This window comes from Triturus cristatus, chromosome 4_2, assembly GCF_964204655.1.
Source record: "Triturus cristatus chromosome 4_2, aTriCri1.1, whole genome shotgun sequence".
Classification (NCBI taxonomy): Eukaryota; Metazoa; Chordata; class Amphibia; order Caudata; family Salamandridae; genus Triturus; species Triturus cristatus.
This window is the reverse complement of record NC_140586.1, coordinates 82930424-82946495: the sequence shown is the minus strand read 5'-3', so window position 1 is coordinate 82946495 and position 16072 is coordinate 82930424. Positions and strand designations below refer to the sequence as shown.

General features: G+C 42.2%; 1 protein-coding gene across 3 annotated transcripts in view; it reads right to left on the bottom strand.

Annotated features, from left to right (window-relative positions):
- Positions 1-4434: 4434 nt before the first annotated feature.
- The window catches only part of DOCK6 (dedicator of cytokinesis 6), a 409103-nt gene continuing 397465 nt past the window's right edge, over positions 4435-16072 (bottom strand). The window contains exons 49-50 of one of the 3 annotated variants that reach the window (XM_085600639.1): positions 6925-9345; positions 4435-6828 (exon numbers count right to left, since the gene is read on the bottom strand). In XM_085600639.1, coding sequence (XP_085456765.1) covers positions 9303-9345 — 43 coding nt within the window. In that variant the 3' untranslated portion in view covers positions 4435-6828; positions 6925-9302. Of the gene's footprint in view, positions 9346-16072 lie in introns of all 3 variants that reach the window. The other 2 variants (XM_085600641.1, XM_085600640.1) reach the window with 2 other exon arrangements.

The window sequence follows — 16072 nt, the reverse complement described above, 5'->3', positions numbered from 1 at the left end:
CAAAAAAGAGACTAAGTACGAAAATGTCCCCGCCAAAACCAACAGCTTCAGTGGGACCACCTTTAACGGCTGCCCTGCTTGGAAAGAACTTCCTTTGATCAAGTCTGCAACTTAGCCCCAATTAAGGATTTTGACTTCTATTTCAGAGACTAAGTCAGTAGGTAAAACCTTTGACCAGAACAAACCTGGTTAGCGTATCCAACCCACGCGCCATCGCGGTCATCCTGAAATTGTGTCTAGGTCCCCGTCACACATGAATAATACTTTCAATTGACTTGTTACTTTATCCTTGTGCTTTTCACTTGAATTTTGTAAAATTCATAGCTTTGGTTCCCCTTGTTGGATTTTGACATTTTGGTGTCAATTTGTTTATTACATTTTTCTCTATTTTTTTTATAAATTGGAGTGACAGGTTTATTGTGTTGTGATTCAGACTTTTTAACTGTTTTGGTACTTCTAAATGTTTCACAGATTTTCTCTAATTAAACCTGTCTGGTCTGTGCCATAGATACCATGGCTTGTGCTTAGATTTAAATAATTGAAACCTTTTATTGGACCTAAAAAGGTTGGTGACTATTACTTGTGGCTTACTACAATCCACCCCAATTAATAATTCACTTTTACGGAGGCGTATCAAACTTATCAGCTTCTGGCCACTGTGATAGAAGCACTGTATTTTTGGACACATCCCAAAGCCTAACAAAGAACCTAACAACAAGGCCTCCTATAGGCTGCTATCCACAATCAATATGGACGTTAAAATAAACAAAACACAGCTACAACATCATGATTAGTGTTGGTTTATACCACACAGAAGCACTCTGTAATTTGCACCATTTGGCACATGTGATAGATAGCTTGAGCGGGACAGACAACCATTATGGGTTTGCCAAATGGATATAGAGAAAGCCTTTGAAATGGTTAATTGTTTATATCTGTGGGAGGTCTTGAAACAAGTGGAGCTTGGGCCCACTTGTTTATAATGGGTGAAATTATTGTACACCTCGTCCATGGCAAACATCAAGACCAGGCAAGTTGTCTCTGACAGCATTGTTCTGAAAAGGGGTATGAGGCAGAGATGCCATCATCCGAATCAGTAAGTACCTAAAATTACCAGTCATAACAAAAGGCGCAGGTTCAAATAGTCCCAAGATATATGTATGTTAAGGAGGTAGCAGATTGTCTATTGATTCCCATATCGAGATCCCATGATAATGGTCAATGTTGAGACTATACAAAATGTATTTGAAGGAGATGGGCCTTCCGATTTGAATACGGTCGACAAAGTGGTGGTAAGTAGGTTCGGAGGTGTAGCGTAGTAGTGCTTCGGCATTTCATAAAGGTCTGGTGCTTCCCGAGAGCTTGAGTTTGCGCGCCAGGTTGCGTGGAGTGGATGTGTGTAAGGCCTTGTGTGTGATACAAACAGTCTTGTATATGGCCCCGGCTTCAATGGACAGCCAGTGGAGAGTAAGCAGCATTGTGAGATCTGATCATTTCTTTTGGCCCCAAAGACAAAGAGAGCTACAGAGTATATGATATATTTAAAGGGAGAGAGGGCCTTAGGGAGACCAGTCAATAGAAGAGTTACAATAGTAGAGTTCTGAGAGTACTAAGGAATGAACAAGAGTTTTCAAATCTGGCTCTGGGGAAAGAAGCGGTAGATTCCCCAGAGAAGGCATAGATGCTATCGCACATTTTTGTCCATGATGTTTAATTGCAATTGAAAAATTTGTCTTTTATCTAGGATGAATCCTGGAGATTATTCACTGTCAGCAGTGCTGGGTTTACTGTTTAGGATACCGAGTATGTCCATCATGGATTGTACTGAAGTGGTGGTTGTGATGAAGAACTGAGGAGGAATTCTGTTTAGAAGGGTTTGGTTTTAGGTGTTGTGAAGTCATCCAGTCTTGAATAGTAAGTAAAGTGTTAGTAAGATGTGAAATGTCATTGGGGGAGGAGACCTTTAAGTATAGTTGGATGCAATCTGCTTATTGATAGTAGAGGATCACAGATTTGTTAAGTATGACTCCAAGGGGCTCAATATAAAGGCTGAAAAGGTTTGGAGCAAGCATGGATCCCTGAGACACTCCTTGTTCTACAGTCATTGGTGTTGAGAAACAATTGTCATTTCATGCTGTCTGTGAGCTGCCTGTGATCAATGAATCAAACCATTTAAGGACAGTGCCATTAATGCTCTTTAGATTTTTGAGCGTGTCCAGTAGCATGGAATGGTTAACTAAATCAAGATGTTGAAACATCGAGAAGAATCAGGAGGCAGGAACTGCCTGAGTCAAGGACTGTGAGTGTATCGTCAACCACTCGAAGTAGTGCTGTTTCAGTGCTGCAGCCTTGGACGAAGCCAGATTGCTGTTCACCCAGGATGTTGTCATCTCTGATGTGATGGTTGAGTTGATCAATGACGGATCTCTCTATGATTTTTGCAAAGAACGTGAGGTTGGAGACAGGGTGAAAGCTGTTGAGGTCGTTCTCATCTGCAGGGGGCTTTTTGAGAAGTGAGGTGACGAACTGTATACAGGCACTCAGGAAATATTCTTTGAGTGATATATTCACCAGTTTTCTCCAATAGGGGAGCGTGTGTGTAAGGCTCTTTGGCTAGGTTACCCGGGATAGGGTGCATAAAGTGAAGTGATGGTTTTGTTCTCATGATAGTCTTCGGTAAGTTTTCCTCTCTAATTCTTTCAAGTAGCTATCAAGTGTTCTTGGATTTACACAGAATAGTAGGATAGGGGTGCTCGTATCGACTCGGAACAGATTTTGTTTTGGTGTTAAAGAATTGTACAAATTATTCTGCTTTCGAGGTCGGGTCGACAAATGATGGGGATATGGACTTTGAGGGTTAAATGGCAACTTTGACCAGATAAGAGTTGTTTAGGTCAGCTCTTAGCCGAGTCTAGGTTTGACCTGAAGTAATTTGATTTTTCACAGAAATTATGCTTTTTGTAGAGTGATCTTGCATTACGGTGACGCGTGAGGTTAAAGGTGGAAAGTGGGTGTCTCCATTTCTTTTCCATAGATCTCAGGGCTCCCCATTCTTCATATAAAGCTTACTAAACATACTGGAGAGTACTAACACTCCACAGACTTGGGGTAAGTAAAACATGCTAAAAGTAGACGGTGTACTTCAATGATATGATTGTAACTGCATAGAAATCGATATAAGATGCATGTATTGAAACAGCTGAAGTGATATACGTGACAGAGACTGTGAAAATGGTAAATTTTACTGACTGGAAAAGTTCAGAGCAGATGTTAGGTGTGATGTCAGTTACAAAATGCACATAAAAATAAATGTAAGAAATCCTTTTGCACTCTGAAGGCCTTGAACTAAAAATGGAAAGCTCTCAAAACCCTCAGAGTGCCTTAGGTGTGTAGACATTGGGCACTTGACTACATTTTCGATCCTACCGGAAATGCCCAGCTCTGGCTTGTTTTGACCGAATTAGCAATTGGGCAAGTGTAAGGAATTCCAATAACCGTCGAATTGACATTTTACGACGCTCCTGAAAAAGGGACAAGTTTCATATAATCCAGAACTCTTTCCATGCTATGCTGTACTCAGCTGACGAGAATTCCATTGCCGTAGCAGCAGCCAGGACCCAAGTTGCGCATGGACAGCAAGAACATACCTAGCTTGTCACAAAAACTCCACAAATTATTCTTTCTTGATCAAGTTTGGCATATTTGGCTTTTTTATTTAATCGCCCCAAAGTCTTCTTATATTCCACATTTCCCTGGGTACAAAACCTGTAACTTAACATTACAGGGTGGATTCTGGACAACAGTATCTCCAGAACTTGTGCTGCCTTGACACACCGCCCTGTGCAATTGTACTGTTTATCAAGCTCTGCTGAGATTAATAGGCACCAACAAGTCACAGGGCTGAATTGTGCTGAAATACCTCAGTAGGTTGAGCACCTGCCGCTGAGATGAGTGTGCATCCTACAGAACACCCACGGGTCTGTTCATCATTTAATCCTCCAATGTCTTACACTGCGCTAGGATAAGATCGCACTGTTATTTAACGCGCGTTTAAGATGTAGGTGCTGTGCAGATCATAACAGTAATGTAGTAAGCGCTGTAATACAATACAATGGGGGTTGCATGAATATGGCAATGGGGACATGTGATGCCAGCATTCCCCAGTGCTTCCCTTTGGGCGGTGTCTTACTGCCCCCCTAGAATGCAGAGAGCCCCCTCTGTATAAAATGAGTCCCACTTGTGCCCTTCCTAAGAACCAAGAGAAGAAGAGGAAGAGACAGGATGTCACACATATAACGTATTTCGCAGGTCTGCATCAAAATCTCAAAACTGACAGCCTCTCATCAAATACCGCAGCAGGTAAACAGTTTACATGACCATTACATCCGAACTCCACCAGAACTTTCACTCATAAGAAAAAACTGAATCTTAAGGTTTGAAAGTATCCAAAACTGTTTATTGCTCCATAAATAGCACAAAAAGGTTATTTTACAGTAGACTTGCAGAGTCCCACCAGGAAGATGCTGAGACACCCTCAATAAAATTGAAGGGGTGCTGAGCAACCCTCCATCACCCCCACCCTAAATAAAAAACAACTGCAATCAAAAAACAGCAGATGAACAATCAGATATCAGAAAAATGCACAATACTGTACAAAAGTATATTGGGCACAGGTTATTGGGGGACACTTGCCCCTCCCCCCCCCCCCCCCATATACCCTCCTTCATGTAGGCAGCTTCATTTATTTAGATTTTTGGTGCAGGTTTTAGAAAAAGGTTTGTGTAGTGTTCGATGTACAATGATGCTTGAAATAAGGCAAAATGGCATCAATTGTGGAGATGGGCGTACACAAAGGCACACTTGACGGGCACCTACCAGAACTCCATTTTTGAGCCTCTCAAGCAACACCCTGAGACGATGCAGTCAAAGTTGCAGCAACTACAGACTGGCAACAGCTTCAGTCTAATCATCCAATACTCAATCTAGCCTAAGAGCAGGAAACACATTTAGTGCAGTGCATGCTGGGATTTCTAGACAGGCTCACATACACTGAAAAAGACACTCCAGAAATACCCGGTCTGGGGCAAACAGAGGTGGCAGAGGGAAGGGGTTAAATATACAGCTATGCTTAGGAATCGGGTATATAAGCCTTTGGTCCTGTAGTCTTTTGAAGGGAAGCAGCCAGACTTTTTCAGACACTGGGGTGTCATGGAGGAAACTCACAGCTCAAGGCATTTTTCTTGGCATACACATGCTTAGTAGTATCTATGTATCACTTTTGTGGCTGAATGAAATTATGTGCAATCAGAGCAGTATATGAATGCCAAGCATCCCAATGCACCCCAATCCGGAGTAAACAAAGGCTGCAACCTCTCCAAATAAGGTATATGGTTTCAATTTTAATCCATAAGCTACGTTACGAGACATGCCTTATGTTTGTATCTTTCCTCTCCGCTTATTTGTTCCCAATAACTGGGTTGCAGCACATAAGAGAAACATGGTGATACAGTTTTAGTTTTTTGTTTTTGTTTAACAAGACACGAAATTGCATGAAGGCAGTTCAACCTTTTTTCAGGCCTATAAAAATGATCTGTGTACATTTTCTCCTGGGAAATACAATATAAAAACTGTTCCAGACCAACAGAGCATAACAACTAGAGTCAATACATTCTTATAAGTCAGAAAGTCACTAACTGACTTTCTGGAGCGGAAATTGGCTTTTCCTGCCAGTTTAATACCTACAACATCCCAAGAAAAATATTTATCTGGCATCTAAGCACCTTGCGATAAATGTTGTTAGATCATGGGAGTTGTTGAACAATATTCCCACTCTGGATACTGAGGGCGAGCATGAACTTCCTGCAACTTGCATCCCTTGCTAATTAATTAAATAGAACATGCTAATTAATTAAATAGAACAAGCAGGGGGCATATTCAAGAAGCAGGCATTTAACGACCCAAGACACTCTTGGCCTTCTGTTGAAGCTGGAAAAATGTAAATCGTCATAACCACCTTCACTAGGTAGGTGGCTATAACAAGCGGGAGAGGCAAACTTGGATCCTGCAACACAACAAGACACTCACTCTAAATTTCCATCACTTGTCTACTGGAGTTTAGGCACATTTTGCAACTTAACTGTTACCTTTAGAAGCAAAATCTAAATTCTCATCTAAAAGATGCTGTACTTTTTATTTTTTTTATTTCTGCCTGTCATACATCCTTCATATTGAATTTATGCAGATTTTAAAACAAATATGCTTTACGTATTTCAAAGTGTAGCGCTCTTTCTAGTGCTTTTTTCATGGAGAAAGAATAAGGGACAAAATTGCTTCACCCTTTACACATTTTCCTCCATTACTGCATCCTACTGGGGATACACATTTCTCCTTCTTAGTGACTTTTCCGTACAGCGCTGACAAGCTTTCATGTTTTGGGAAATGTCTGAATGGGAGGGGCATGAACACCTTGACTCCAAATCCGTTTTTTGGAGGCATTTGCTAAAACTCATAGCACAGTTTTCGGATGGGGGTAAAACGTTAAATCAGAAAATTCCATTTCCTTGTCCCTTGTGCCAGACGGTAAACCTTGCATCTGAGGTACTCAAGGTCAAAAATCAGTTAAATCTGAGGTGCTCAAGGTAAAAATCACTTTACCTGCACCCCTGATTTTTTGTTTAATACTTTTCTATTTTTCACACATGTTCTTGGTTTTAAAAAGAAAGGCCTTATGGCCACACCCCATTTTTTAAGCTGAATTCTGCCAAGGTCCCTTTTTAGGGGAAAGCTCAAAAAGGGGCATTTTATTGTGACACACTCCTCTTTAAACAGCTACATGAAAATAGGAAGGGTACTTCAAAAATAAAAGCAATATCAAAAGGGGTACCCTTTCAATTCTGACAGCTCCCCATTTTATTAAAGCAACACTGCTGCCCTCTTCAGCTTCACAAGCTATCTTGGTCCCCAATTACCAATCACAATGATCTTTAAGGTACCTCACTTCCACATTGGCTAACAACTTAATGATTTTTTTCTTTCCATTTTTCTTTCAAGAAGCAAAAACTATTTGCCTGCAGTTATTTAGTTAATAAGGGACGCTTCAAAAGACCTAAGCGGATGTCCTTTCCTACTTTTATCATTTACTGCCAAAAGTGGGAAGCACTGCAGTGGCTGATGGGTAAGAAGGAGAAGTCCAGAGTCGAAAAAGGTGTGGTATCCTACGGCAGGAGTGTTAAAATCTGATCCAGAGGGCTGGATCTCTGCCATATTTTCAAGACAGCTAATTACTAAGTAAATTAATTGCATTTAGATTCTCAGTCTGCAAATTAATTTCATGTGGTTATCCTAAAAACGTGGCCCTCCTAGACATATGCCTACCAAGCCTGCCAAAGGCAGTAACCTTCTCTAGATAAAACTACTTTCTATCATACATAACACAAACCAAAATATATTTTTCTGAACTTCCTACTAATCATAGTAGTAGTCTTATCCCCACTTTCATGAGGTTAATTAAGAGATATATTTTTATTTGGGCACTACTACTGATTTAAATATTTCTTTTGAAAGAGATTTTCAAGATGCTAAGATATTATCAAGTCACTATATTCAGAGCTTTCACACGAGATACGGGAGAATTGTTTTTAATCTTATTTTTGACATGAGGAGTGGGTGGGTGGTCCTTTTTAAAAGGCACACAACCTCCCAGTAAAACCATAGGGGTTTGCCCAAGAAAGTGGGTGGGTGGTCCTTTTTAAAAGGCACACAACCTCCCAGTAAAACCATAGGGGTTTGCCCAACAAAAAAGAAAAAAAGAACTACACACCACCGTCATCCTTCAGCATAACTATATAGTCCTCTACGATTTTTTTTTTTAATGATTAAAAAAAGAGAGTGTTGATCAAAATACATCTCCCAGACTTCTAAAAACCGTTGCCAAATCCTTGTTAGTTTTTTTTGGGTTGAGCAGGGCAGCTCTGATTTAAAAAAAAATCTAATACCTTTTCTCTTTCCTTCGATACCCTTCCACTCAAAACCCTTTAGTGCAAAATGCTTATAGTGTTGTGCGCCGAAGGAAGCTCAGGTAAGGGACGGACGATTTTGCCGGTGGGAACGGTAAGGGAGCTAATCCTGAGACCGCTTTCTTGCCGGCTGTAAGTTAATGCCTTTATGTTACCAACAAATTATTCAGGATTAGTGACGGAAAAGCAGATTGAGATGACATCTCTGAAACCACAGATCTGAGAATGCTCATTGCTCATACGGGAAACAGATAACATCCACTACACTGCCCAGACACTACTCAGAGGTCTCATCATTCTGCGTTTGGCCTAAAATGATGTTTCTTCTCCACCAGGCATCCTTTAAGAATTGACAAGCCGGCTGTGACATTGCTTGCACCCCCAGAGGAACCCATCAACATCCATTACCTTAAAGTCCTTGAGAGATGACAATTCATGACATCTCACCCTTGACTCCTTCAATATTAGTAACCGCAAAAGATCCTGTCAGTGCTTATTTACGTTACAAAACACACCATGTCTCTCGACATTTACAGGAGATTCTCAATGTTAGTATAAAATAAAATAACATCCCAATCTGTTTTTCCTATATAGTTTGGGGAATGGAGGACAGAGGCTGACTGATGTGGCCACAAAAAGTTAAGGAGAAGAAAAAAACTAGCAGGGAAAGAGAAAAGAGACAACAAGAGATAGGATTTCAACCGTTGTGCTCATAGTGTCCCATAGCAAGCTGAAAATAAAGCACATATACATACAGTAAATTCAGGAGAGGAAGCCTTCAGAATTAGGCCGAAAACTTTTAAAATTAAATTAAAATATAAAAAAACGAAGGCAGGTCGGCAAGCAGTTGGTCCTGCTGGACACTACCGTAAACAAGGTGCACTGAAGGGGAACCGTGCAAAACATGAGAAACTGATGCCCCAGTTTCCCAGTCAAACTTTAATGCCCCACATTAAATACTTTCAGCAGGGTTTAGAAGAAGTTCCACAATCAGGCTAGCGCCCAGAAAACTGAGGTAAAGAACCAAAGGATGCCCGCGGCAGAAGAGAAAGGTTCCAGCACTTGGAAGGTCTGTTTAGGAGGACAGGCCTTACACCATTGATCCAGTACGGATGACGAAATAGTGTGAAAAATAGGAAGGCACCTTGGTATTGCTTAGTGTTTGTGAAGGGCGGGGCATGGAACCCCTGAAAGGCTGTCGCTGCAGAAAGCTTTTCAATCTAGTGGTTAATTCCTCAATGACCGAGCGGCGGGTCCTTCATATCCTGGGATAGTAGTATTCCTTCATCAGCCGTCAATCTTACGTAGGCTTGAGCGGTTCAGGGAATTTCTGTGTAAATGAAAGAGAAAGAGAGGATAAAAATACCTTTTTGGTGACTATGTTACTCAAAATGCAGGGTACTTTGGTATACACATCCAGTGGGTACTTTAGCATTTTGTGGTGAGACTGGAAACAGTTTCTTGCTGCTCTACACAATTCATGTGCATGTAGTAAGCGGGTCGGTACTCCTCACCCCATGCGCCCTGACCAACTCTCTCATGTAAAAAGCCCATCACTGTAGTATTCTGACTGGTGAGAAAGCGGTGGGTGGGTGTGGTGAATAGGAGATGGTGGCACTAATAGTATTAGTCACTATGAAGGTAACTTTATCCCATACCAATAACCTGGATCTCAGTAATTTCCAACCGATAGCGTATTCCAAGCAAAAGGAAGAAAGAAAGGAAGGAGGGGAGAAGGCAGCAAAGGACAGACAAGGCACATAACAGTATCCATTATGCAGGGATTGTGTGCAGGCTGCCTTCCCTGCAACCACACCTCCACACACGTGAACAAAGGTCCTTGGTCCTGACCAAGCACAAGGGTAGGACTTCCCTTCACATTAATTCTGCAAAGAAATACCTAAGCCAAAAATAGTATGAAGGTGTAGAATGAAGACTGGAAAATGCTTTCCCGACTAAGGTGGAACTGAGGCACCAACAACGGTCAAAATAAGAGAAAAAAAGGAAAATAATGTACGTTTCTAAAATACACAGGAGATCTGACTTTGATTAGGAAAGTACATTTTTGAAGAGAGCGTGGATTGGGGTATGGGCTCAGATACGCCTGAGATTGGAAAGCATTAGAGTCAGAACCCCTCTAGCTGATGGCTTCTCAGCCAGGACAACACAGTACAGTTGTCCCATCAGATGATGCTTGATGGCCTCGTTGGAGAAGAAACAACTTTCCTGTCTGCTTTTATATGCATCTACTACCACTTAAAAGCTCTTTTAAGTGCCACTTTGACTGTCTGGTTCAGTCAAATGTTTCATGAAGAACCCAAGATTGTCCACAAAGTAAGTTGAGGGATTCGTTCTCTTGGAGACCGCCATTCGGGTGACAGACAGCTAAATGCACCTATCTTGGGACCTCACTGAGGGTTTCCTACCAGCTGCCAGAGCATCCAGGTAGACAAAGGAGAGGGCCTATTTCGTGGTAGGATGGTTGCTCAGGAATCATGCAGTTCATGGTGTGAGACTGTCCTACATTAATTGTGCGGCGAGTGCATGAGTGATGTCAACAGTCATGACCGTCGGTCCATACAGAGTATGAAGCTAATGCTGAGTTTAATTGCTTAACTGGAGAGTTTGGGTTGTGTTTTATTTGATCCCATTTCCTATAGGTGAAAACATCAAACAAATAGAAATGCATTTTATATGTGCGAGAATGAGGGCTATTGAATTTAATTGCATGATTATTAAAACATATTTACAAAACATTTGAATTTGTCATTTGAAAGTTGTCATTCATCATTGATGAAGAACTGGAGTGCGAGTTTAAAATGGGAATAATATATGAAAAACAAAAATATTTAAGAAGCAGTGATTGCAGGGATCACTTGAAGATTATCCTTATCCCCAGGAGATGTTGCCTCCTTCTGGTGGAAGTGCAGGACCTCAGAGGGTGGAACTGACAGTGCCATGCAGGAAATACAAAGATGAATGGAGCATCCTGACCTTGATATACAAGGTGGCTGGAGGGAAGGCACAGAGGAACTACCTCAATTGGTCAATCACAAAATATCCGTCAAGAAACTGGGGAACCGCCCATCCAGAAAGTAAAATGTTTGCATTTGGCTTTCAGATGGGCTGCAAAAGTCTATCACCAACTATCCACAGACAGTGAAGATATAGGGGAGGCCTGTCTGTTTCAGTACCCTGATAGGAGGTGTGTAAAAATATCGACTCCGACTGCTGTTGGTGGAGTAGTTCTGAATCACGGGAAAACAAAAATAAGATCTTCTAAGAAGATCAGCAGAGTGGAGGAGTTTCTTTCAGATGTACAATATGGCTGTGGTGCTGGCTTTATGGACATTGGGAATCACTGGGCATGGGAAGGTCCTGGAATGGAGCTCTTATCCAATAGGTGTCAGGGAAAATAGAATAGAGGGCCTTTTGTAGTTGCAAGAAGGCCACCTCTAGGGCGAGTGGTTTAGTGAAACCTTTTTGAGATGCGGTTATGATCAGAAGAGGCAGACTTTTACTGCTTAAGCTGCTCTATACTGAATAATAAGGCTATGATCGGTTATCATGGTACAGCGGGGACTCAAGGCACCATTTAGGTTCATGGAGCACAAGCAATAAATAATTGTGCTGAAGCACTGCGAGTCATTAACTGGAGTTACAGAAATGGGGAAACTGGTTAAAGTCCTATAGATCTGTAAAAGGGCATACCCCCCTTTCTTTGAGGCCAGAAAAAAGCAGTAGATAAATGTCCTAGAGGCATGGCTGGCTATATGGCCCACAAAAAGAAGCACTTCTTAACCTCCCTTAAATCCTGACTGAGGACGAGGCATACAACCTTTGCAGACAATCACATCACCCATGAGTTCAGTGGTATTTAACACAAAGGTGGGAGGTTATGGGAAGCCTCATGTTTGCCCCACTGGCGGTGGGTGGGTGCCATTTGAAGAGGAAGATAAATTGGTGTTTGGTCCACAGGAAACTCATTGGGGTTTTTTGGCTACAGACGAGGCTGTAGCAAGAAGCTCAGGCTTCCTGTATTCTTGGAATAGAGGGAAAGGGGAACAGGTAAAGAAGCTGGGAAAGGCCGAATACGAAAGGTCCTCGCGTTCCAGCTGCAGCTGGGCTGCACTCTAGCTGGTACTATAGTCAAAGAACTCATAGTCTTGGCTGTGACCATGGTCAGTATGTACCTGTGGTGTCATTTATATATCAAGGGTTCAGAGAGATTTTTTTCACGAAACAGATGTTTGATGGCTTGGACCTGAGCTGCTTGCAGAGATTAAATTCATTGTGTTGGTTGAAGCAACAATTAAACCGCTCTACATCAACAGTTTCTGCTCAGCAGCATATTTGCTGAGGCCGATTATAAATAGCTAGGACAGTTGTGCAGAAAGATGTCAAATATATTAACTATTTGCTTGTAGCTGACCACAAACATTGTGACCCCGCCAAGTCTTGCTGAGAGGGCCACTGGACTATGGGATCTTGTGGTAGCTATCCTGGGCCTTGGCTTCATTGCGGAAACATTAGGCTGATGCTTTAACTTTCAGGGAGATGGCATCACAACCACTGAAAGAACCGAAATGGTTGGTTTTCCGGTAGGATAGTTTTGCAGCTTGAAGAATTTTCCGGAATCACATGCTGTGCATTGTTTCACCATCTAGTGGTTGGGTCGAGAATAGTCTTCATGTAGCCTCTTCTCTGTTTTTCTTGTGTGTGCGTAGTCAACCATTTGGATTTAAACCCCTCATGTAGCGTCAGATGTAAGTACTGGAAATCCCTTGACACAGTCGCCATCTTCAGATTCTTTTTCCTTCTTTATGCTTGTTCTTTTGAGTTGAGTTTGCAAATACACCTGTACTGGTGGAGATGAGTGGGTTGCATGTGAATCCCAAAAATTCTCCAAGCTATAAAACTACTCCTGCCAGTAAGTAACCATTATGTTTTGCAGTGAGAATATTGTCTGAATTCACATACTGTACATTGATTACATAACAATATTTTTACCTGTGGGTAGGCTAGGTCCTTTGGAGGGTGTGTTCACAAACAAAGGTTTCAGAACTCTTTGCCCCATTTCTGCCTCCCTGGTGATCTGTAATGTTTCACTGCACAAATGTCTTCTAGTGCTAAGCTGCCAAGGAGAGCGAGCGTTGCTCCTTTTTTCCTTGTTGAATGCGCTTTTGGCCTTTCTGTATGGTTTTTTTTCCCCACTGCCTTGTGACAATATTGTATAGTCTGTACTATCTGTCATGCAACAGTTCCCTTGGTCATCGAAAATCGCCTTCTTGGGGGTGCGAAGGACACAAAGAACTGTTCACCTTTCCCGATGGCTTTTGTTCCTTACAAATAGTACATAATTGCCTTCGATACATCTAGTGTGTACAATGGTATCTCCGTTTGTGATTTAGGCTGTTGAAAAAAAGCTGGTAGGTGGATGGCTTGGTTAACATGGAACTTCAATACCACCTTAGGTATGAACCTTGGCTTTGTTCTCATGACTACTTTGTCTCTATGTATGCGCAGATATGGCTCCCGAGTGGGGAGCTCTTGTATTTCACTGATCCTCCTTAGTGAGGTGATAGCTATGAGGGAAGAGTTTTGAGGGTTAGAAATTTCAGTTGTGCATTCTGCATTGGTTCGGAGAGTGATGTCATTAGTTGTGGGAGTACTACATTCAGGTTCTATGTAGGCATTGGCATGAATCTTGGGGGTACCACCTTCTTTGCTCCCTTTAGAAAGCGTTTTACCACTAGTGTGGTAAGGAAACTTCTCCCTAGTATACCTCTTGTGCACACTATAAATGCGTGCTAGGTGAACTTTTGAAAGAGGTTTAAGAGAGATGCTGGTCTAGCAAATGTGTCATGTATCTAATGACTTTGGCATCTTGTGCCGAGTCTCTGTGTTTCCCTGGTCTGTTGCAACATTGTTGAAACCTCTTCCACTTGTTGCTGTAGCATTTCTTAGTTGTTGGTGGCCATGCTTCCTTTAGAATCTCCATCGCTGTCCATGGGGACTTGAGGTGGCCAAACTCTAAGTCCTCAGGAGCCATGCTGCTAGACTTAGTGTGTTTGGTTACCGGTGCCATACCGATCGCTCTTGAATTGTTAACAGGCCTCAGTGTGCTGGGAGTGCAATATGCTGTCCTTGGGATATCTCCATGAGGTCTGAGAACCATGTCTGTCGAGCTCATTGTGGGGCTCTCAGGATTAGGTTGACCTGTTCCTGTCTGCACTTTTGGATCACTTTAGGTATCATTGGAAAAGCTGAAAAGCAATAAGCACATTTCCTTGACTATTTTATCGACAGGGCATTCCCCAGTGACTCTGGGTGGTAGAACCTGGATGCAAAGCTTTGGCATTTCGAGTTCTTGTGTGCTGCGAATAGTTCTACTTGTGGTGTCCCCCAGATCTGGAAGATCTGCATTACGATAATATTTTGTTGTGTTTGTTTGAATAAAAACGGCACTACTTCCTCAGAGTTTCAGTGGCCTTTGATGTTTAGCTTGTACATGCGAGCTCTTCATCAGATGTGGGGTGCATCCATTGTGACGGTCATTGAGGGAGTTCGTGATTTGAATGGTTTCCCCACTGATAGGATTTGAAGGTTCCACCATTGCATTTCTCTGTGAATATCATCCGTAACAACCATTAGATCATCCCAAATCTTGGTTGATTGTGACTATTTTTGTTAAACCCATTCTTGTATTGGTCTCATGTGTAGTCTTGCGGAGGCCATCATGCCCATTATTTTACTGACTGTTCTCATTGTCAGACATTGCCCCTTCTGTTAGAGGAGGCTCTGCTCCATGATCGCTCTGACCCTCTTCTCCACTGGTCTCGGCTTCACGGTCTGGGAGTCTAAGATCACCCACAGGAATATTTTCTTTGAGACTGGGTTGTGTGATGATTTCTCGCAATTAGTAGAGAAGCCTAGTAAATGCAGGGTCTGTATGACCTTGTTGATATTCTCTCTGCACTGGTTACTGGCCTTTGTTTTCACTAGCAGATGTGTATTTCCAATTGCGCAAGGTGTGCTGCGACTACCGGTAGACATATGGGCAACACTCATGGAACTGATTTTATTCCAAATGGTAGTACCTTGAATTGGTAGTGTACCTTATTCCCTATAATCCTGAGGAATTGTTTGTGTTGCATTTTTACTGGTAGTTAGAGGACCATGAGGTCCTGCAGCGCTATAATTTTGAATTTTTATGTCTCTATAAACTTTTTTAGTGACCTCTGGTCCAGTATTGATCTTAACGTCTTGTCCAGTTGTCGTACCAGGAATATGAGTAAACCCATTTGAGTCTTCGGTTCTGGGGTACCATCTCCATAGCTTCTTTGCTTAACCGGTCTTCTACTTCCTGTTGTAGACATTGTTGTCGGTCTACTTTTATTCTCTTTGGTGGTGGTGTTGGAGGTGACTTTGTTAACTATATGAAGTAGCCATATTTTATGATATTTAATATTCATTTGTTGGAGGTGTTCTCCTCTCATTCCTTCAGAAATTCTCTGATTCTTCCTCCGACTGGTGACTTGTGTAGGAGGGTTCTTTGTGGCCAGTCACTTGTTAAGATAGTTTTTTCCTTTCAGGGCTACCCCTCTTCCTTTTCCACAGCCACAAAAGAGCTGGCTGAAGCTTGAGCGATACTGCCATTGTGGAGGAGTGGTGGCCTCACGCCGTTGAATGCTGAAGGTTGCATGAGTAGTTTGCAGTTGCACAGCTCCCCCTGAAGTCATCCTCTTTCTCTGGGTCATGCCTCCCCAGAATGTTCCCTTACATTGTAGGGCTCCCATTGCCTTGACGGTTATGTTATCTTTTTTCACGTGCTGAAGGACTTTGTATACTTCCTCCACAAATAGTCTATCCCTGTGAAGGATATGTCGATTATGGCTGACTGTACCTCTAGTTTAAATCCCCACATTCTCAGTAAAGCGTGTCTGCTCAAGGTGGTGGTCCTGCAGAGCTGTCTACTGGCAGTGTCCGCAGTGTACAGCACAGATTTCAGGCATGTGTAGGTGACTGCCGTACCCTCCTTCAACACTGCACTTGTC